This window comes from Rhodotorula paludigena (genome assembly GCF_050403205.1).
Source record: "Rhodotorula paludigena JCM10292 DNA, Rt_paludigena_JCM10292v1_ctg38, whole genome shotgun sequence".
Taxonomy (NCBI): domain Eukaryota; kingdom Fungi; phylum Basidiomycota; class Microbotryomycetes; order Sporidiobolales; family Sporidiobolaceae; genus Rhodotorula; species Rhodotorula paludigena.
The window spans coordinates 93,577-115,119 of NW_027481420.1; the positions used below are offsets into that span (position 1 = coordinate 93,577).

Below are 21,543 nucleotides of genomic sequence, written 5' to 3' on the forward strand. Positions count from 1 at the left end.
CTCTCGATCTCCGCTCCGTCTCTCGTCTGCTCCGGGTCCATTCTACGCGATGGCATGCCAAACGCCGAGGAGCTGGAGCTCCCGCCGGTCGGTTTCGTCGCATTCTGCGTTTGTTGTGCTGCCGCGCAGGCTAGCATCAGCTCTCTTAAGGGCATATACGTCAACGAGAGGGCGGTGGTGGAGCACGTCGACAACGTGCGCACTGTTCGCGTTCATTCATCCCGCCCATGCACACGTTCGCTCACACTAACACTGTCTGGATCACATATTGCCGCCGCATCCGCACTAATCGACCGCAAGGCCGAGAAGCGCCTCTTGCGCAAGCTCGACCTGATCATCTTGCCTCAGGTCACGCTCCTCTTCCTCCTCAACTTCATCGACCGGTTCGTCCTCGTTCCTGCTCCCCCACCGCTAGCAGACTCTGACGAGCCATGCACCGCAGCGCTGCCATCGGTTTGTCCCCTTTCGTCGATCCGTTCGGCTCGACGCTTGGCTGACGGATTCCTGCATCTCTGCGCTGCTCGTCGCTCCTTTCTGAGCCATAGGCAACGCGCAGGTCGCTGGCTTTTCCCGCGATATTGGCTTGTCCGTGCCCAAGAAGTGCGTCCCTTCGCCCTTCCACTCGCCGGACGACGGTGTACTGACCGGTCCCGCTACTGCAGCGAGTACAACATCGCGCTCATGGTCTTCGTGAGTCTGACTCTGCGAAAGTGAAGCGCTTGTACTGACAGTCCCGTTGCAGTACATCTTCTACATCATTGGCGAGGTGCCGTCCAGCCTGAGTCCCAGGAAGGTCGGCTCGAAGTGGCTTACAATCGTATGCCGCCTCCCCTCCGCTGTCTCTGCATCTGCGCGATTACTCATAGGTTCATTAATTCAACAGCTCTGCCTGGCATTCTGTGCTGTCACGATCGGCAGTGCGTGGGTCCACAACTTCGGCACCTTCCTGGGCGTTCGCATGATCCTCGGTATCTTCGAAGGCGGCGTCATCCCGGGTATCACCTTCCTCCTCACGCGCTTTTACACGAGGTAAGTCAAACATCCTTTCCGGCGAAGATATAAGCATCGCCCACTTGGCCGCACATCCTCCGGCTCGACCAGCGCCTGACTGACTGTGCTTGTCTTCCCACCACTGTCTCTCGTCCGATCCCCTTCTGAGAATAGGTCCAAACTCGCCTTCCGCGTCGGCGTCTTCCTCAGTCTCGGTCCCGGCCTGAGTGGCGCTTTCGGTGGCTTGCTCGCTGCTGGCTTCCTCAACGCCGACTTCCCGGGCTTGCGCACCTGGCAGAAGTTCTTTGTCTGCGAGGGCATCATCACCGTACGTACCGTCACTCGCTGTCCAAAAAAGCGCACCATTGCTCATCCCGTCGCGTACGGGTCGGCTACGGCATCATCTCGTTCTTTATCATCCCGAGAGGCCTTGCCGGAAACCGTCCGCTGGCTCAACCCGGAGGAGCGTGCACTTGCTCTTCGCCGCCTCGAGATTGAGCACATGGGCCAGACCGACGAGAAGACGACTGTCCACGGTGTCTTCAAGGCTCTCTGCAACCCTTTCACCTGGCTCTGCACCCTCGCCTATGGCTTTATCAACGTGAGTTGATGGCTCAGCTACCGCGATGCAGCTTGTGAACTGCAGAAGACTGAATCGGCTCCGCCTCCGTCCACACAGGTCACTGTCCAAGGCACCTCGCTCTTCCTGCCCACGATTGTCAACGGCCTCGGTACCTACACTACTACGGAGGTGCAGCTTCGCACAGTTCCGCCCTATATCGTGTCTGCCTTCTGGGCCGTCGGCGTCTCATATATCTGCTGTGCGTCTTCCGTTGTCACCACCGTTCGGAAGGCTCCATTCACACGCTGACTCTCGCCTTCCGCCTCTACAGGGAAGACCCGCCGTCACAGCCTCTGCATTGCGCTCTCCTCGATCCTCAGTGTCCTCAGTGTTGTCGGCTACATCATGTTCCTTGCGAGCGACAACCCGAAGGTACTCTATGGAGCGAGCTTCCTGACTTTTACAGGCGCCCGTATGGCTTCGCTCCTGATCTGCTCGCGCTGTGCTCCTTGCTGACAATCTCACTCCTCACAGTTCCGTGCGGTCCTTTCTTCCTCGCCTGGGCGACGGCCAACGCTGGCAACCCGACTGCTCGTGCTGTCGCTGCCGCAACGGTTTCGGGCTGGGGCTCGCGGGGTTCATGTTACGTGAAGTCGACCTCGCCGATCATGTGCTATCCGCCAGGGCCGAGCAGCTCGTCCTGGTCGTCCTCGAATGCCGGTTACTGACTCCTTCACCTTCCAGGTCTGCACCTGGCTCTCCGTCCCGAAGGCGTACCGCCCTTGCTACACCCCCGGCAACTCCTTCAACCTTGCATCCAGCATCTGCGCCATCACCCTCGCGCTCTGCCTCCGTTGCCTCGCGTGCTCGGATCGGCTTGAAGTCCTTGTACTCGACTTCGTCGTCCGCCTCGTCTGCATCGTCGTCCTCATGCGACGTGCGCGTGTCATGTGCACCATATCACTCCTCGCCCGAGAGAGCAGCCTCGAGATGAAGCGCATAGTCCGAGCTCAAGCCTCGAGGGAGCAAGAGAGACACCGTTTTCAGCGAGGTAGTCCGGGAGCACCTCGTCCTCGCCGTAGTCGAGCAGGTCCTCCTCGTCCCGGCGGCGTGGACAGCGAGCCGCGGAGGACGAGCAAGCAGCGCCGTAGAGGAAGCGTCGCTGGAGGCGGAGGAAGCGGCGCCAGGGAGAGCGCGGCCCCACATCGGTCCTCAACCGTCGCTTCTCGCTCGCCACAACCAAGTCCATCATGTGCGCGCAGCTTGCTTGCATCTCGTGCGTCGCTCTGCGCCTCCCCGAGTCTACGGCGCTCGTCGGCCTCACGCTGCTCGCCTCCTCGCCGCTCGTCCGCACCTCTCGCCTCTTCGCCGTCCAAGTGCCGCGTCCGCGCCAGGTCGCGTTCGAAGTGCGCGACACGGCGAGTCAGTTCCACGAGCCCAGCGCCCTCTCGAGCGCGTCGCCGCCGTCGAACGCCGGCGCTGGCGACCCGAAGAAGGGCGGCGACGGGCTCTGGGAGGAGCTCAAACAGCGCGCCAAGGCCGTCGGCGAGTATCGCCACTTTCTTTACTCGTGCATGGCTATCCTCACGACACTTGGCTTCGGTGCGTTAAGCGTTCCTCCGCCGACCTCTGCGATGCTGACCCTGCGTCCTTGACCTTGGTTACACTACCATCGGTAGTCCTCAACCTCTTCGTCTGCTCGCTCACCAAGAACCTCGCCACAACCACGAGATCGAGAAGCTCGAGCTAGCGACCAAGCGCGAGATCGAGAAGCTTGCCGGAGGTCAAAGCAAGGATCGAGCGCGACGTCAACAGGCTCGCCCGCGACGTCAACGTGCTGCAGAATACGGCCGCGCTCGTCCTGAAGCAGGTCGAGGGTCTCACCGCCGACCTCTGCGCTGCGGTTGCCGCCATCGGCGCCAAGGCCCAGGTTGTGTCGGAGGTGCAGACAGAGTCGGATAACCATTGCTAAGGTGCGTTCCTGGTCCCCGACGCTCTCGCATAGTAGCTGATTGAGCCCCTGCTTACGAACGGGTCCATAGTGCGAGCAAAGGTGTGGTCAGCTCGGTGGCACGGGCTGGAGGAGCTTGTTGTTGATTTATTTCCGCATAGCCGCAACTGAAGAAAGTTTCGTGTCGTTCCGTTACAAGAACTCTCGTGTGGCGAGCATCATGCAAAGTACGATTGACAACAAGCAGGTACTGCTACCACGAGTCACTGGAAAACGAAGCTGTCTACACCTTGCGCCAGCGCGAGTCGCGCCTCGTCGCCAGCGCAATCTCCTGGGCGTTCGGGCGCCACGATCCCTTCGGCATCACGTTGCTGAGCTGCGCAGATAAGTCAGAGTCATGTTGGAGTGAAGGGTATAGAGCGGACGACGTACCATGTACCGCTGCCCGACGCGGAAGAAGCTCTCTTCGAACGACTGCCCGTCCCAGACAGTGAGTTGCGCAGTACGCTGGAGTGACCGGCTGCCTTCGCGCGCATCGCTGATGCGGAGCACGCGGAAACCGCGCACGTCGCGCGGCGGATACTTCTCCTGCGGGAAGTGAACGAGGGTCAGCATTGAGAAGGTCGACGGGAGAAGACGGACGCACGGCGAGCTCCCGCTGCAGCTCCTCGACGGCGCGGAAGCGCGAGTTCCGCGCATGTTCAGAGGCAAGAGCGAGGCAGGCGCGGACCTGCTGGGGCGAAAGCTTGCGGATCGCGCTGCGCTTGTTGGGCGTTGCGGCGAGACGGTCAAGAACCTCGTCGGGCTCTTCTGGCGCTGCAAGCATGAGCGTCGTCAGCAGAACGACACAGTCCAGTCACAAGGAGCCACACTCACGCGTGGAGGGCGGAGCTGAACGGCTTGCACCGACTTCGAGACTGCTCGCAGCCTCGCGGAGCAACTCGACCATTTCGTCCTCCTCGAAGCGCGTCTTTTCGGCTTCTTCGGCCAGCTTTGCTTCGATACGCTTCCGGCCGCGCTGTGAAGAGAGCAGCTTCAGCTCGGCTAGAGCGCAAAACAGACAGAGGGACGAAGAACGCACCCTCCACTCGTCGGCGCGCGCATGCTCTTCCTCCTCGCCCCACGTCTCCGTTCCGCGACCCCTGCGCATATCGATGTAGCCGCACGGGAAGACGCGGTCCACAACAATGTCGACGAGCGGGACTAGGCCGCCCGACGGTGAAAGGCTGTTGAGCCCGGCGACGAAAGGAGCGCGCTGGAAGCCGAGCTTGGCGTGCCAAGGTGCGAGCGACGTCGAGTTGCCGGAGATGATCAGCTGTAAGGGCGGGCCTGTCAGTAGAGCTTCAAAGCGGCTGAAGCGTGCCCACTTACGCTAGAACGGCTGAGCGCTTGGAGCACGTCCGTCCCCTCGTTCCGCGCGGAGTCGAGCTGCAGGGAAGCCTGTCAGCGCGGTTTGTCACGAGAACAGACAGTGGCGCGATTACCTTGGCGCCCATTATGGCGACTTTGCTGCCGATGACGAGCTTGCCCCGCTGACATGCGCTCTGGAGCGTTTTGTCGACGTTCGTGCGGATGCGGTACCAGCCGTCGGTGAGCTCGAGGCCGACGATGACTTGAACGCCACCATCCACTGCGGTGTCGTCGTCGGGCGCGTCGTCCCAACGGATCTGGGATACGCAGAGCACGAGCGGGAGGGATGCGGGGGAGTCTTGCTCTTGAACGCGCTTGATCGCCGACCGCTCGGCCCTGTTGACCTCGCGCTCGTATCTGTGTGCCCGAGCGTCAGTACTCGGAGGAACCTGCAAGGTAGAGTGGGCGCACCGGTAGCGAAGCTGCTCCATCGCGCGGTCGAACGTCCACCAGTCCTCGAGCAGATCGGGTCTCGTGCGCACGTAGCTCGCCATTTTCCACAGAAGGAGCGACCAGTGGTTCTTGACCCACGCAAGCGTGACAAGATCCCGCTCTTCGGGTATGCGCTCGGCGACAACGGCTTGCAGAGCCGAATGCGCTGCAGTCACGCCGCGACCGCATGAGAAGACGTAGGTGCCGCCCGAGAGCGAGTCCATGTCGAGAATGGCGGTCGGGCTGTGCGTCAAAGTATGAGTGAAAGACACATGAGAGCTCGAGGGCCGGACGTGCAGGCCAATCTCCTGCAGGTCTTCGTAGTAGTGCGTCTGCGGCAGCATGCCGAAGTTGCCGAGAGGATGCCGCTCGACCGCCGGGACTGTCGTTTGGGATCATGGTCAGCACTGGTTCTGCGGAAGACAACGAAGCAAGTGAGACGCACCGTCAAGCTCGAACACCTTCACCTTTTCGCGTCTCGCCAAATCGACTTTGCTCGTCTTCGATACGCTATTGCCAGCCTTATTCGGGCTCCTAAGCACCTCGTTCTTGACCGAAGCAGGCGGCGCCATCTTGCCCTTGAGGCCCATGGGTGTGAGCCCGTCCGGCCGCTTGCCACCGCGGAACGGTGACACGAACGCCTTGACGCCCGTCTTCGGCTCGATCGCCGGCAAGTGCCCGCCAGGCGTGCCGCTCCGCGTATTGGCGAGGTGATATGGCTTTGAGCGCGGCGTCATGCCGAGATTCAGACGGCGCTGCGGCTGAGCCAGAAGCGGGTTTGGCGTCGAGGAGGAGCTGCCGGCGACGGACGTCTGCGTAGAAAGCGACGACGGCCGCAGAGGCGTGATAGAAGCTGCCGGTGCGCGCGACGGGGTCGAGGCGGAGGAGAGCATCGGTGGTCGGAAGGAGGCGGGCCGAGCGATGAGCGCGGGAGCGGCAGAGGCATCGGCGGAAGGCGGCCTCAAAGGCACTGGTGCGATCAAGCCGAACGGTACGACACGAGACGGGGCCGCGTCGACGGCTGGCGCTACCGTCGGAGCTGCAACGATGGCGGCTGGACCGACGGGAGAAGGTGCTCGCGTCGAGGGCGACGAGGAGCAGAGGGTTCCGGTCGATGTCTTTTCGTCGTCGTGGCCCGGCGACGTAGCTGCTTGAGCAACGTGTTCCTCGCCGTTTATAGGCAGTAGCGGAGTGCGGCGCCCTGCAGACTCCGGGCCGGCAGGTCGCGCCTCGTCCGGTCCGACGCTCGTGGGCCGCACGCGCATGACGGTAGGACTGTCAAGAGATTCGGCGCGCACGGCTGCCACACTCGATATAGCAGTACCGATGCCGACGGCCTGGTCCGGGCGGCGGACGATATGAGGAAGGGCAAAGGCGGAAAGCGGACGCGAGGCGGGACCGGGGCGATCGGGTGCAGGCGAGGCCGCGAAGACGTCACCGGAAGCGGCGAGTCGTGCGGAGCCGCTGTCATTTTTGCGCGGAGAGGTCGTGACGGGCGCGTCAAACTGCTCGCGAATGCGTTGCATCGCTTCCTCGCTCGGCAGGTTGAGGTTGCGCCCGGCGGCGTTCTTGAAGCCGAGCATGGCGAAAGCGGCAGCAGGCGCGGATGCGGGAGAGTGCGTTCGCGAAGGCGTGGGAGGAACGGCGGCTGGCGCGTGTGTCGGTGTACTCATGCGGAACAGTGGCGGCCGGTTCGAGGAGCCTGCTGCGGGCGCTTCCCCGCCCTCGCCGTCGGCCTCGAGCAGTGCACGAGCACGTTGCATCGCCTTGTCGGAGAGGACGAGCGGCTTCCTCGTCGCAAAGACGAAACCGCCGCCCATCTGCGCTGCAACGGCGCCGCCGAGACTCGCGAAGCCGAAGTCTTGGAGACGCGGCTCCTCCTTGGGCTCGGCCTTTGCTTCGAGCTTGTCGAGTTCGTCGTCCGGAATGGGTCTTCCCTTGCCCTTGTCGGCACGAGGGGGCCCAGCCGAGAGCGCCGAGCTGGGAAACGTCTCCGGCTGGTCGAAGCCCACGTCGGCCGCATCGAACTCGAGCCAGAGGTCGTCGCCTTCGAACTCTGGCTCGTCGTCTGCGCCATCGGGCGGCTCTGCTTCTGCGTCAGGCCCGCCTTCGTTCCGCTCGACGTCTGGCAGGAAGCCCACACCCGAGTCGTCCGCCGCGGCGTCCCCAGTCGACCCTTCGGCGCCCCTAGTTGCCACTGCAGCACATGAGGTTTGATCCACAGCACTTCCGCGCGCTCCTTCAGCCCGTTCGTGCGGTAGCGGCGGCTGCTCCTCCCTCTGCCCCGCCGGGTCCGATGAAGGCAACAAGCGGAAGTCGTCGTCTCCGAGGCCCTCGAGAAGGCTCTCGTAGCCTCTCAGGGCGTGATCGAACTGCACTGGCGCTGCTGGCGGGCTCGGCGAGGGGAAGAGGGCGGCGGGAGCGGGCGATGTCGTCGAGAGGCGGGGACGCTTGCGCGCGGGCGACGGCGTCCTCCCGCGGGGCGGAGTGGGCGACAGAGACGACAGCGAGGACGAGCACGCTCGCTCCGTCTCGCTCTCGTCCATCCTGCGCGAGCGAGAGCGCGTCGGGCGAGAGGCGCAAACACGAGCGACGCGTCGAGGCTCGTCGCGGGCGACGCGAATTGACTTCTCGCACAACCTCGCGCTGGCGGGCTGGCGTCTGCGTACAGGGAGCGAGCAGGGCAGACAAGCACAGTACGAGCTGCGAGATCACTCAGGGCGGGATGCGAGAGTCTTTACACGAGTGGAGGTGCAGCTCGGATGAGGACAAACTACAGCGTCGACTAAACAAACGGACTTTGCAGGCCCGGCATCGGAACGAGAGAGAAAAGATGATTGCTATGCGAGACGCGAACGAAAGAAGGACGAAGGGAGACTGGGGGAAAGAAGAGAGCCAGTAGGCTGGCAACGAGATGTCAACATCTGAGTCCAGCACCGCAGATGCTTTTGCGCACCTCAGGACTTGAGGAACCGCGACGACGCGGGCAGGCTGGCCTTTGCACTCGCGCGCGCGCTGCTCGCCGCCGACGCGATCGACGACGACATAGTGCGAGTGCGGCCAACTGGGGCTGTCGACACGCTCGAAGCGGCCGTCTTCTTCATCGGCGTCGAGATGTTCGACGATGAGCCTGCAACGACGCTCGAGCCGGAATAGCTCGCATGGCGCGCAGAATTCGAGGTCGACGAGAGCCCGGACGACCGCGACGTGCGAGCGGGGATACTAGTCTGTGGCGAGCGCGAGCCTGCGATGAACGGGTGCCGCATTGCTTGATCGGGCTTGAAACGCCGCTCCGGGTCCCACGCCAGGCATTTGGCGATGAAGTCGACGAAGAGCTCGTCTTCGCACCGCAGCACCTGTACGAGCGTCTTGGAACCAGGACGGCGACGGCGACCCTTCGAATTGACGACGGGCCGAGGCGCACCGGTCGAGTCTGCGTGGACGTCCAATCAGCGTGGCGCGTTGCGCTGGGAAGCGGGGTGACGCACCGAAGAAGAGACGCTTGCGCGAGCTGCGGTCGACGAGGTGCTTGTCGGGCACGCCCATCAGCTCCATGATGCACGAGAGCTGCTCCTGCTCGTTCTCGCCGGGGAAGATGGGGTAGCCGGTGTACATCTCGGCGAGAATGCAGCCAAGAGACCACATCTGCACGCGAGGTGGGCGTCAGATCAGGCGCTCACGACGGGCTGAGAACGCGCCACGCACGTCAATTGCCATGGTGTAGTTGCTCCCAAGGATGACTTCGGGACTGCGGTAGAAGCGCGACTGAATGTACGTGTATACTGCGAATGCGACGCCGGTCAGGATCGTCTTTCCGGTCTCGAGAACTGCGCAGCGAACCCTTCTCGTTCTCGAAGCAACTGCTGCCAAAGTCGATCGTCTTGATGCCACTCTTGGCCGGGTGGCGCAAGAGGATATTCTGCAGGGAGAGTCGGTCAGCCCTTGTCGCCACGTCGCACGAGTCTGACCGCACCTCTGGCTTGAGGTCGCAATGGATGACGCGGTGCTGCCGCAGGAGTGAGAGCGAGTGGAGGATCTGGATCGCGAAACGGCGGATCAAGATGGTCGAAAAACCATGGAAGCTGTTGGCTTTCACGAGCTCGTATAGGTTGATGCTCAAGAGCTCGGTGACGATGCACAGGTGACTGCGGAACGTGAACGAGTCGACCATGCGGATCACGTCGTGCTTCTCGTCCGGGTCCTGCGACGAGAAGCGCATCAGCCTGTGATTAAGCTCGGCGCAAGCGTGACCGTCACCACGCACCCATTTGACGAGATTCTCGAGCACCTTGATCTCGACGAGCGCCTGGTGGTGGAAGCGCTTCTTGTTGCGGATGATCTTGACGGCAACCATCTCACCCGTCTTGTGGTCGCGGCACTGGAGCACCTGGCCGAAGGAGCCCTTGCCAAGGACGCCCATGACCTCGTACCGGAACTGGATGTGGTCGTGCTCGACGAGCTGATAGTCGCCACGGTCGTCGTCAAAGCCGTAGTTGTTGGCCGTGTTTTCCTTGGTGGCCTGCTTCTTGTCGCAGTTGGGCCCGACGAAGTAGACTTTACGGTGTTCGCGGATCTCCTCCTTTTCGTACGGCGAAAGGTACCGCGAATAAAGCGAGATGGCGTCCTCCGGCGAGAGCGACGGCAGCGGCTCTGTCGGGTCGGGAAAGTCGAACATCTGACGGATCGTGTCGTCGCTCGCGCCGGCCGACTTTTTCTTGGCCACTTGCCGCTTGACGTACGCCGCCATCTCCTCGTCGGCGCGAGCCTCGTCATCATCCAGCGCGTACGTGCCGCTGGCAGAGGAAGAGCGGCCCGAGTCGGTTGTGGCCGGGCTCTGCCGCGCGCTGCCGATCGACGGCTTGCTCACACGCGTCGGGATGGCCATCTTGCCCGACAGGTGCCGCGCCGTCTTGGACGAAGACAACGACTCGCTTGGGGCCGAAGTCCGCCTTGACGCGGCCGACTCTCCCGGCTTGGGCAGGCTGTGGCGGGTCGTGCTAGAGAGCGTGCCCGGCGTCGCCGTCGAGCTCGACGACTCGGAAGTCGCCGCCTGCGAGGAGGACAAACGCGAGGTCGAGCTCGAAAGCGAGGTGACACGCGGCTGAGCACTCCGCAGTGGCGTCGACAACGGCGTCTTCTTCTCCTCGTCGACCGCATGTGGGCGTCGCCGGTCACGCGGGACAGCCGTGCTGAGCCTGGACGAGGTAGACGCCTCAAGCTGCTCGGACGGCGCACGAGTCGCGGAAGACGAGCGGGACGTGCTACTCCGGCTGCGCGGAATCTGCGATTGCGCCTCCGAATCGACACGCCGTCTGGAGGCCGTCAGCGTCTTGTCGTTGGCCGCTTCGCGCCCGACGAAGCCGAACTCGGCGGTGTCATTGTCGGAAGCGGAAAGGACCTGTGAAGCGCCGTCCTGCATGCTGCCGTACGAGTTGATGCGACGCGGGACGGGCTTGCGGGAGATTGACGAGCCCGTCGGCGAGACGCGCGGACTGATGGTCCCGGTCCGGTGCAGACGGGGGATGCGAGTAGGAGTGTGCGACTTCGGTGGCGGCGGCGACGACGGCGACGGGCCAGTCGAAGAAGACTCAGCGACGTTGACATGCTGGCCGTGCGTCGAGGGAGACCCGGCGATTGTGGGCAAGTGGGCTTTACCGACCTCCTGCAGCCTGCTGGCGCGCGTGCGAGGAGCCTGCAGCGTTGAGCTGGAAGGGGCGGAAGTAGTCTTGTCGCGAGAGGATCCGAGCGATTCGAGCCGGCGAGCAGTCGAAGCCGGAAGAGCGTTGATCTGCATCGGTGGAAGCTGCACCGGCTCTGGCACGCGGAAGACATCGCCCTGATCCGCCGAGCTGAGCGTCTGGGAGGTGCGAGCGATGCAGGGTCAGTTCTTCTGCCCAGATATTCAGAGATGCAGCGAGGCACACCTTTCCGCGCTTGCGAATCAGCGAACTCGCTGTCTTGGGTGTCGCCAGGCTGGCGCGTCGGCCGAACTCGTCGAAATTCGCGGCGGCTTGGCTCGAAGTGCCGACGGTCGTGGCAGATGAGAAGGTCGACCGCGAAGCGGAGGGCGGCGAAAGTAGTCCTTTCTCCTTCTCGCGCTTCGAACTGCCCGAGCGGAGGAAGTTGAGCCCGAGAATTGACTTGCGTCCACTGCCCTTGTCTTCGGACGACGGGGTGCGGAACGGCTCGCCCGAGTCGAGGTTCGGCGACGGCGTCGTAGCCGAGACATCGCTGCTCGCATTCGAGCTCTTGCGCGAGAAGAACGGGATCCCGCTCGGCGTCCGGCGCGGATTGATCACGCTCGAGCGCGAACGACCCGGGCTGGTGGTGACGACCGAGGGAGGCGGCATCGACGCGGACCCGCTCGACCCGCCCGCCTGACTCGCCCACTGAGCCGTCCGAGCTGTGCTGCTGCTGCTCTGGCTCGGCGTGCGCTGCCGCATGAAGGTCGGAATCTGGCCATTGCGTACGCTGCTGCGCCCGAGCGAGCCGGTTGTGGCGGCCGAGCCCGACGGCTGCAGGGGGTCTGACGCATCGGCGAGCGTCGACAGGTTGTTCGTGGACGCGGCGAGGCGGCGCGGAAGGCCCGACTGCCCGAAAGACGTGGTGCGAAGGCGCCTGCCCGCAGCCGACTGCAAGTCGGTGAACGAGCTCGATTCCTTGACGCCGCTGAACCCGCTTGACGAAGCCTTCGGACTCTTGGTCGCCTTGTGGAACGCATGCGATATGCTCCACTTGCGCCTGCTCGACCCGGTACTCGTAGCGGACGTCGGCACCGGCAACTGCGACTCGCCCTGCGTGCTGCGGCCGCTGCTGGACGTTGTTCGCGAGACGGACATCGGCGGCGCCTGAAGCGCGGCGCTCGAAGGGGCCGCCATCGCCGTCGACGTGTCGGAGGGGCGGCGGCTCTCCGAGTCGAAGAAGCGCGGAGACGGCTGACTGCCCATCGTCGCCGACGTCGCGCTCGTCGTTGGGCGGTACGTCTCCCAATCCTTGGGCAAAGGCGGCACAGGTGGGATCCCAGCTGCGCGAGCGACTTCCTCGCCGCTCAGAGTGCGGTCGAGTACAGGTCGCCCGTCGCCGCCGCTGTGGACGGATGAAACGTCGCTTCCAGCACTGCTGCGGCGGTACTTGGACGCCGGCGAGCGCGTTGCGAACGACGTGGCTGACGTCGAGTCGTGCGAGCCCGTCGCCGAGGTCGACGTGCCCGCCGTCATGCTTGTCGAGGAAGATGAGCCGCGCTTCCACGGACTCGCAGCTGGGAAGGGCACATCGACGGGGGCCGAAGCGGTCGATGAGGCGAGCCGATTCTGCGACGTCGTGCGAACCGTCGACGGCATCTGCGCAATTGACGATGACAGTGGCGACTTGCCGGGCGAGGCGAAGGTCGGCGCCGAAAGTGCCGATGGAGAAGGCAGAGCAGGCGGCGGCGGGACCGGGCTGTCGCTGCGGCTGGCCACGCGCGAGTTGCCGCCGGACCCTCCAGCAGCAGCGCCAGGATCCGCCTCCCTCGCTGCCGTCGAAGCGATCGACTCGCCCATGCTGTTGCGGGCACGGCGCTTCGCGCTCTGGCTCGAATCCCGCCGCGAGTTGGCCGGCATGTCACTCGTGTTCCGACTGGACTTGCGGCTGCGCGGCTGTGGTTGCTCGAAGCCGCTTCCTCCGCCCCCGGTCGACACGCGGGAGAGCCGCGGCGAGAGCCCGTCGAGCTTGGCGAGCGCAGCGGCAGTCCCCTCGTCGATCGCGGCAGCCTTGTCGATGTCTAGGTCGACGCCCTCGAGGTCACGCGTCTGACGCAAGATCGAAGCGGCAACAACGGACGGGGAAGAGTGGTGAGAATGGAACGAGTGCCGCGAAAGGCGAGAGTGGTCGGGGGTTCGCCCGGGTGTCGAGGCAGTCGAGGTCGACATCGGTGGCGCAGCGGACGAGCTGTGGGCGTGCGAGGGAGAGGGTGGAAAGGCGGCCAGCGGCGGAAGCGCGGGAACGGATCCGTCCGCGCTCGGTTGCGCCGTAAAGACGTGGGACGAAGACGAAGCAGCAGGAGAAGGCGGCAAATGCGCGAAGGATGCTTTGCCCGTGGATTGCCGCCGTAAATGCTTGCCGGAAGTCTTGCCACCGTCGATCGAGAGCGTGCGCGTGCTCGTGCGCTTCGAGCTGACCGACGCTGCTCCTCCGCTTGACGCGCGTCGACGCTCCGCCTGTGCGTCGTCGCCGAGGCCCGGCGGAAGCTGGATATCATGCTCAAAGCCGAGACCGACGACCTCGCTCTCGCCGACATCATTGCCGAGCGTCCAGCTCCGTCCCGTGCTCGCCGAATTTGGCGCGGACGAAGCAGTGCTCTTCCGCTGGCTGCCTCGTCGGCGCGGCACATCGGCCGAGCGAGCAGGCGAGGTACCCAAGATGTCATGCGTCGGCTCCCTGGGCGGGACACTCGATGGAGCGGTCGAGAACTCGGCAGGACCGAAGGAGTGCGGCTGCTCGTGAGCGAAGCGCAGGAGGGCGGCCGGCGACCCCTCTGTTGCGATGGTCGCGGTCGATGCAGACGTTGGGAGCAATGGAGCGGGCGCATGCAGCGCTGACGTCGAGTACGCTAGAGGCCGGTCAGGCGAGTCGAACGAATGCGGTGCTCGTCCGAGCGACCGCCGCGGCACCGGGCGCGCGACAGTCGGAGACTCGACGAGAGCTCCGCCAGTCCGGATGGTCGGCTGGGCTCGGACCGTCAGCACAGAAGGTAGAGCCTGTCTCTCATGAAAGAGACGCACCATCGGCTCCTCCTCGATCGTGTGAGGATAGAAGGTCTCGTCATCATTGGGCGCGCCCCATCGCTTCTCGAGTGGCCCGCTCGTCCACCTCGGCGTAGCCAGCTCGCCGAGTCCGATCAGCTGCTCGCGATCTGTCACCGGGCTTCCGAAGCTGTTGCGGTGCGGATCGCGACTCGTGGCGGGACTGGCGTACGAGGCGTCGGTGCCGGACGGCGACGCGGTGTGCGCATTGTGCGGAGGGTCGGGACTCGCGAGGAAGGTGGAGGGTGGGGAAGGACCGGCGAGTGAAGAGAGATTCGCGGCCGCAGACATGGAGAAAGGAAGGCCAAGTCCGAGACCTGCGGTGCGGGAAGTGCCGAGGAAAGTCGACGAGGACAGTCCCGCTGATGGCTGGTATGGCCGTGCTGCCGCCGGCCCGGCCAGCGATGAGCCGGACGTCGAGGATGACAAGAAAGAGGTGGACGAGTGAATCGTGTCATCGAGGTTGAGCGGCGCGCCGACGTCGTCCGACAAGCTCAGCCGTGCAGACGGGATAGTTGTATCAATGACGGGCGAGCTGCTGGGGTCGAAGGAAATCAAGCCAGACAGGGTGTCTCGACTGTCGCCCTTTGGCAACTCCGGCGCTGAAGCTCTCGGCGACAGGTCGACACCACCACGCAAGTCGCGCCCGGACGAACGCGGAGAGAGCTCATGCAGCTCAAGGGCTCGCGGAGAGAGCTGGTCCTGCGAGAAGTCGAGCGGTGCCGGCCGTCGCCTTGTGTACGAACCTCCGCTCGACTTCGGACTGCGCGTCACGCACTCGTCCGTCTCGGCGGCTTGAGCGTTCCTCGTGGACGCAGACATGTTGTGCCTGGTCGACGAAGCTCGCGGCGGCGTCGCGCTCGGCTGAGACGAAGCGAGGGCGTGTCCGGCTCGCGGCGAGGTGTGCGAGCCAAAGTTGCGCGGCGAGTTTCCCGCCTCGACACGAGGCGAGTGCGCCGTCGGAGGCGTCCCGAGTTGGGGCATGATGGGCGACGGCATTCCGCCGATGATGCTCCTTCGGACGGGCGGCGAGGTAGCGGTGCCCGGGACGGAGATGCGGTGAGCGTGCGAGATCGATGCGCGATGGTCTGCTGCGTTCGCCGCGTCTTCGCCACGTCCCTGAACGTCTCTAGGCGAGCCTGGCGGGAGCGGGAACGAGAGCGAGCGCGGGGACAACCCGCTGTCCATCCTCCCAGGGCTGGGCGGTGCCGACGGGCACAGCAACGCCGACGAGCGGGCTGCGGTCTGGGCTGACTAGTCCCTGCTCAGCTCGTGCAGCTCGTTGGCGAAATCAGGCGCTCGGCGGGGCTGGATAGCGGCGAGGACGAGGGATGGCTGCGACGAGGTGGGGAGGGTCAGTGTGTTCGCTCGGGGATCACGAGAACTGCCGAGCGCACCACCGGAGCGTGTGAACCGCACGTAGCAGACTCTGCAGAGCCTTGCGCCGCTCTCAGCGCGCGGAGCGACGGCAGGAAGAATGCAAGAACCTCCGCGTCGTTAGCTCGAGAAGCCCTGCCCACCCGTCGCGGAACGCCAGCGCGACGGGCTACGTCGCCGTGTGAGTCGTTGAGAACAGCACTCAGCCGCGAGTCAAGCTGAAGGACGGTACCCTCGGCCGTAATCACCCCCGAGAGGGGGAAAAGCAGCAGGACCTCGGTTCGCTGCACGGGCGATCAATGCGCGAGTCTAGTGATTGTCAACAACCCAAAGGCAAGCAGGCAAACTGTACGGGGGAAGGGTGCGAACGAAGGAAACGACGAGATCCGTCGAGCGGCAGACGAGAAGGACGAGGACAACGAGAACAACGGCGCGACGCGCACTGCTGGGGATACGACTAGGAGACAGATAGAAAGGGAACATGAAGGACGACTGGGGTACATTGGGTGTCTAGAGGTGCGGCGCGTCCACAAGCGGAAAGAGAGGAGAACGGGGAGGAAGAGGCAAAGAGTGCGAGATGCGAGGTTCAGGACGGTGGTCGGCAGAGGCGGATGCGGCGTCAAGGGGTTCTGGCGCAGACCTCGATTGGTGCGAGAGGGAGGCGGCAAGCGAAGTGACGAGTCTAGCGCGACCCAGACCCGGTCGGCGTTCCGTTTCCGCTCCCGCTCAGCGTCGGCGCCCTCCTGCGGCGCGGGACAACGAGGATTTCCTCCTCGCCGTCATCGCCGTCATCTTCATCGTCGTCGCCCCACACGACGCCGGACGTCTTGCGCGGACCGGGCGGGTCGAGTGAGACGCCTCGAATTGAGCCGTCGCGGGGCGAGTGCGAGCGGTCTCGCGCGCTCGAGGACGACGATTCGGGTTGCAGACGTGCGTTCTGCTGCATTTGGTGAGCGAACGAGGGCGCGCCACGCGGTGTCTGCTGCTGCTGCTCGGTCGGGTTGGACAACGGCGCAAAGCTGCTCGCGAAGCTGTCGAAGTCGAGGTCGAGCGGGCACAGCTGGAACGAGACAGCGTCGGCGTAGGGGACGTAGTTGGTCGTGTCCTCCTCCACGGGACGACTCGCCGCCGCAGCCGAAGCGGTCGAGACCGGGCCGACCTTGCCGTCCTCTTCCTCCTCCCCAAGCGGGTCGAGCTCGTCTGTCGGGGGCGTACCACTCGGCGAGACATACACGCCCTGCTGCTGTCCCTCGCGAGCGATGCCATGCGCGTCCGACGAGCGCACGTCCATGCGGAAGTCGGCCGCAAAAGCGGGGTAGTTCCACCCCGACATCTGCGTCCCGTGCGCAAGCGGCTGCTGCAAGAAGTCGTCGAGGTCGTCGTCGTCGTCGTCATCGTCGTCGACATCGTCCGAGTCGGAGTACTCGAATTCGGTCAGGTCGATCGGGCCAACGTCGTCCTCGTCGTCCGCCGCATCAAGTTCCGCCTTGGCGGCGTTGAAGCCAGAGGCGGCCGAGCCGCGGGTATGCGCGCTCGCTCCGCTACCCTTGCGACTGACGACGAGGCGTCCGAGTGAGTCGAACTGCTCGCGCGTCGTTCCCGCCGCCTCGAGCTGGTCGACGACATGCTGCGCAATCCCAAGCGACGACGGCGCGCGATGCACGTCGTCCGAGCCGCCATCGGTCGAGCCGGAGAATTGGCGCGCGCCACTGCGCGATCGCAGGCTGCTCGCAGCGCTGGGGCCGCTGCCGCTGTTGAAGCGCGAGAGGACACGAGAGAAGCCACCGCGGCCGCTGCTCCGCCCGCCGCCTGGATTCGACTCGGTGTCGGAGCCGGTAAAAGGCGAGGGAGAGAAGCCGGAGCGAGAAGTCGCGGGCGAGGGAGACGGGCCGGACGAAGCGTTCGAGCGCGCGCCAGGCGTGTCGTCCGAGGCCTTGCGCTGGAAGAAGTGGTGGGCGATGCGTGAACGCGTTTCCGGGTTGGCGACGACGGACGAAGACGAAACTGAGCGCGAGAGCTCCGGGAAAGGAGTCGAAGGTCCAACCGAGATGCCTGGCGTGGAAGAGCCGCTCGGCGGCTCGAGCGTCGTCGACTTGCGCAGCGTCGTGCGGTTGCCCCAGCCACCGCGCGTGCCGTGATTCGCGCCACCGTCGTGCGCGCCACTGCCGCTGATGATACGGCGCAGGTCCACGCCGAAAACGCCCTCCTTCGACTTGCCTCGGCGCTCAAAAGGCGCGCCGCCGGGGTCCCGCGAGCTGTCGCTCGGTTGCCTGCTGACACTGCCACTCGCGTTGAGCACCTCGTCCTGCGCACCGTGCCCCGCCGAGCTGTTGCTCTTGCTGCGGGAGCGCGGCTCGTCGTCGCCTGCACCACCGCCGAGCGGGTCCTCCGAGTTGGTGCTCGCGTTGGTCCGCGTGCTCTTGATGCGCGAGAACGCGGGGAACTTGGCGAGCGCGGCGTTGAGCGCGCGGCGGATGCCCGGGCGGTTGCGGATGGGCGGAAGCGCATCAAGCGCGCCGGACCGCTCCTGCGTCGCGCACTGGACGTCCTCGTCGGTGATGGTGACGTGCGTGACCTGCGCGAGATCGGTGTCGTGCAGCCACGAAGTCGGGTTGTCGAGGTTGCGCAAAACCCAAGGATGCGTCTGCGAGCGAACGAGTCAGCCAAGTCAAAGCGAGACGTGCACCGGGACGGCACGCACCTTGACCTCCTCGAGCGTGATGCGCTTCGTCGGGTCCTTCTCCAGCAGCCGCCCTAGCAAGTCGACCACTTCTCTCCCTTCCGCACCGTCTCCGCACCTTTCCCATTCCCGCCCGACGCCAGTCCACATACCTTCGCGGCCCATACGCTCAGGTACGCGGATCGGCTCGCGCACGATAACGTTGTAAAGTTCGTATTCGGTGCGAGCAGTGAAGGGCGTGTCGCCAAAGAGGAGGCAGTAGAGCGTGACGCCGAGGGCCCAGATGTCGATGCCCTTCCCGACGGGCGGGCGTGTGCGCGGATGGCCGGGAGAGGGAGGCGGAAGCGGGAGGGAGATGAGGTGCGAGGAGAGCGAGAGACCGTTGGGCGAGGTCGGAGACGAAAAGATGGCGCCGGAAGAGGTCGGCGTCAAGGTGGAACCGCCCATCCCGGGCGAGAAATACGTCTCGCTGTCGTGTTCTCGCGATGCCGAAACGCTGTCGCGCGTTGTTGCATGAGATCCACCAGGGTGTGCGTTAGGCGTGAGCGTAAACTCGGCGGGGAAGCAGAGTTCCGGGGCGAAGAAGGCGGGGCTGCCCGCCGTTTTCCGGAGCGCCTTGTCGTCGTTCTCGCAATTCGTCTCGTCGTCATCGGGCGAAGCGCGAATCAGCGCTTCCGAGACGTGCGAGACGCCAAAGTCGGAGATCTTGACGGTCGAGTGGTCTTCGGTCCAGAGGAGGTTGGCGGGCTTGATGTCGCGGTGGATGATGCCCTGGAAGTGTACTGGAAAAAGAAAGTTGTGTCAGCCGTGAAGAGACATGAGCAGAGAACATGCGCACGGTATTCGAGGCCGAGCACGACATCGCGGAACGTTCGCCGCGCCTCGTCCACCGTCATGGTCGGCTGCCTGTTGTCGTCCTGCCAGACGACTTGTCCGCCTGCCATGAACTCAAGAACTATACATAGGATGTGTCAGATGCGCGCACGACAAGTGAAGGAGAAAGCGCGGCGCACCCATGAAGACCTTCTTGCTCTTCGAGTCGTCGATGACCTCCTTGAGGCGGACGATGTTGGGGTGGTCGAGGCGCTTCATGATGGCGACCTCGCGCTTGACCTTGTCGTCCGCGCCAATCCCGCCACTCCCCTGCGAGCTCTGCTTGCGCCCCTTCTGCTGCGCGGCGAGCCGCAAGCTGCGCTGCCCGCGCTGGCCACCCGGCCCGTCGCGCGCAACCGACTTGATGGCGCAGTAGCGGACGCGGCCAGCGTCGATGTCGGCCTCCCACCGCTCCGACGGCGTGCGTCGCCGTCTCCGCGCGGCGCGGCCGTCCTGCGGCACGGCGCCGCCCTGCTCGGGCACGTCGGCGAGGACCTCTTCGCCCTGTTGGTCCAGCTCGTCCTCCTCGTCGAACGAGCTCGGCTCGGCGCACAGCCACACCTTGCCGTGGCTCCCCTGCCCGATCGTCTTGAGCCGCACGTACTGGTTGACCATGCGCCGCCCCTTCGAGTCGATGCTGCTGCTCAAAGTGCGAGTCGTCTTGGGCTCGGGCTGTTGCGCCACGGCGCCGCTGGGCGTCTCGCTCCCAGACGCGTGGCCGCTCGCAGTCCCGCCTGCCTCGCGGACTGCGTCGAACGTTGGAAGCGCGGCGGGGGACGAGCCGCGCCGGAGCGGAAGGAGCGAAGGGAGGGCTGCGGCGGGGACGAGGGCAGCGGCAGCGACGGCCGCAATGCCTGTAGCAGTCGATGTCGATGTCGAGGGCACGGGCGGAGGGAAGGGGGCAGTCGGCGGATAAGAGCGCAGGCGGCTCGCGCGCGAGGGCGAGTTGTCGCGCGAGTTGTTGCGCGAGTTGTTGCGAGAGTTGTCGCGCGAGTTGTCGCGGCTGCCGGGAGGTGTCGAGCGGTAGAACGGGTTCTTGGCCATGATGGCCGGCGGACCGGGGCTGCCGGGCGGCGGCTGGTAGTACTTCGGCCGCGACGTAACGACGAACCCGGCGTTGGTGCGGCCCGACGAGGCCGTGCTCGTCGAGTGCACCGACGGGGGCGGGCTCTTGCTCGCCGTCGGACTCAGCGCGGCGCTCATGGCGGGCGGCGCGGGGCTCGTTGGTGATGCGAGCGAGCTGGGCGGTGTCGGGGACGGCGAGGGGGCCCTCGATGACGCGGGAGCACTCGATCCGCTCCAGGTGGGCGGGCTCGGCGGGAGCGAGAGCGAAGCATTGCCCGGACTCGTGTGGGTGCTCGAGCCGGCCTTGGCAGCGAGCGCGGAGAGCGAGTCGAGGCGAGTCGAGCGTGAGAGGCCGCCTGCGCCCCCCGCGGCGGCCCTCGACCCGGACGGCTGGCGGGCTGGCAGGGGGATGCCCTGCGAGGTGGCTGCGCTGCGCTCGAGAGTCGGGCGGGGCGGGCGGGGCGCAGCCATGGCAGAGCGGAGCGGAGCCGAGAGAGGTGCGACGGGGTTCCAAGTGTCGAGGGACGGCGGACGGGAGCACGGCAGCGCGTGGGCTGCACGGCCAGGGGGCTGCTGTGCCTCGGCGGGCAGTGCTCGGGGCTCACGCGGCGGCGAGCGCGCGACGAGGCGGACGCGGAACGGCAAGGGCGTCGCTCCGCCTCGGAGTGCGATGAGCGAGCGAGCGACGGATCGGCAGCGGCACGCGCAGGGCAGGGCAGCAGAGCAGGCAGTGAGCCCTGCTATTGCTTCGTACAGCGATCACACCGCGAAACACCCCGCCGAAGGACAACGCCGCTTCCCTTCTCCTCGTCGTTGTCCCTTTCGCACGCTCGGTGTCGAGGGTTCTTAGCGCAAAGTCTCGCCCGCCCTTGCGCTCTCGGCCCTTCTCTGATCTACAGCTCAAGGGTGGACGTGCTTCTTTGACCGCTGCGGCTTTTCTACCGCACTTGCACGCGCTCCTTCGCTCGACGTCAGTCGGACGTGCTGTGCACGCCGCGAAACACAGCCGAGTGGCGCGCTTGCGTCCATAGAGGCGGGGCGCTTTGAGACCCTTTGTGCCTGCCATTCGTGGTGCCTACAAGTGCGCTGGTCGCGGTGGACGTGCAGGTCGAGCAACGCAGGACAGAGAAGCGACGAAGACGCGATTGTTATCAAGACTCACCCCGGTGCCGACGTCAGTATGCACAATCGTAGAGTCGAATGTGATGCTATGGCGAGTATAGGAATCACGCAGAAAGCGGCAGGGGCCGGCTGGGAAACCCTTCTGCTCCGTGTACGCCCTTGCAACTGCCAACAAAGCGCGCGCTGCAACGCAAAGCCTCGTAGCTGACCGGTAACCGCCACTTATGCTTGACGTAGGCCGTAGCATCAAAGCCGTCGAGCCAGTAGCGCGTCGAACACATTGGAGCGCAAGTCAGGC

The 21,543-nt window shown here is 65.0% G+C and overlaps 4 protein-coding genes across 4 annotated transcripts; 1 reads left to right on the top strand and 3 right to left on the bottom strand.

Moving 5' to 3' along the window:
- Nucleotides 1–54: 54 nt before the first annotated feature.
- JCM10292_002899 (uncharacterized protein) lies at nucleotides 55–3,524 on the top strand (the record flags this gene model as incomplete). Its single annotated transcript, XM_076650636.1, has 14 exons — nucleotides 55–383; nucleotides 443–453; nucleotides 546–600; nucleotides 663–690; nucleotides 743–817; nucleotides 884–1,029; nucleotides 1,165–1,318; nucleotides 1,418–1,591; nucleotides 1,670–1,811; nucleotides 1,884–2,024; nucleotides 2,087–2,199; nucleotides 2,297–2,476; nucleotides 2,815–3,154; nucleotides 3,343–3,524. 14 exons carry the CDS (start codon nucleotides 55–57, stop codon nucleotides 3,522–3,524), a joined length of 2,070 nt encoding a protein of 689 aa, XP_076503822.1.
- A 262-nt stretch (nucleotides 3,525–3,786) lies between these two features.
- JCM10292_002900 (uncharacterized protein) lies at nucleotides 3,787–7,891 on the bottom strand (the record flags this gene model as incomplete). The annotated part of the gene is made up of 9 exons (XM_076650637.1): nucleotides 3,787–3,879; nucleotides 3,936–4,091; nucleotides 4,150–4,319; nucleotides 4,380–4,521; nucleotides 4,585–4,818; nucleotides 4,875–4,931; nucleotides 4,988–5,270; nucleotides 5,325–5,727; nucleotides 5,791–7,891. The coding sequence occupies 9 exons, from the start codon at nucleotides 7,889–7,891 to the stop codon at nucleotides 3,787–3,789; spliced, it is 3,639 nt and encodes a 1,212-aa protein (XP_076503823.1).
- Nucleotides 7,892–8,302: 411 nt separating this feature from the next.
- On the bottom strand, nucleotides 8,303–15,316 carry JCM10292_002901 (uncharacterized protein; the record flags this gene model as incomplete). Its single annotated transcript, XM_076650638.1, has 8 exons — nucleotides 8,303–8,778; nucleotides 8,834–8,990; nucleotides 9,051–9,127; nucleotides 9,186–9,264; nucleotides 9,319–9,546; nucleotides 9,610–11,202; nucleotides 11,270–14,050; nucleotides 14,108–15,316. 8 exons carry the CDS (start codon nucleotides 15,314–15,316, stop codon nucleotides 8,303–8,305), a joined length of 6,600 nt encoding a protein of 2,199 aa, XP_076503824.1.
- An 871-nt stretch (nucleotides 15,317–16,187) lies between these two features.
- Nucleotides 16,188–20,594, bottom strand: JCM10292_002902 (serine/threonine-protein kinase; the record flags this gene model as incomplete). The annotated part of the gene is made up of 4 exons (XM_076650639.1): nucleotides 16,188–18,149; nucleotides 18,207–18,967; nucleotides 19,024–19,140; nucleotides 19,199–20,594. 4 exons carry the CDS (start codon nucleotides 20,592–20,594, stop codon nucleotides 16,188–16,190), a joined length of 4,236 nt encoding a protein of 1,411 aa, XP_076503825.1.
- Between the last annotated feature and the right edge of the window lie 949 nt (nucleotides 20,595–21,543).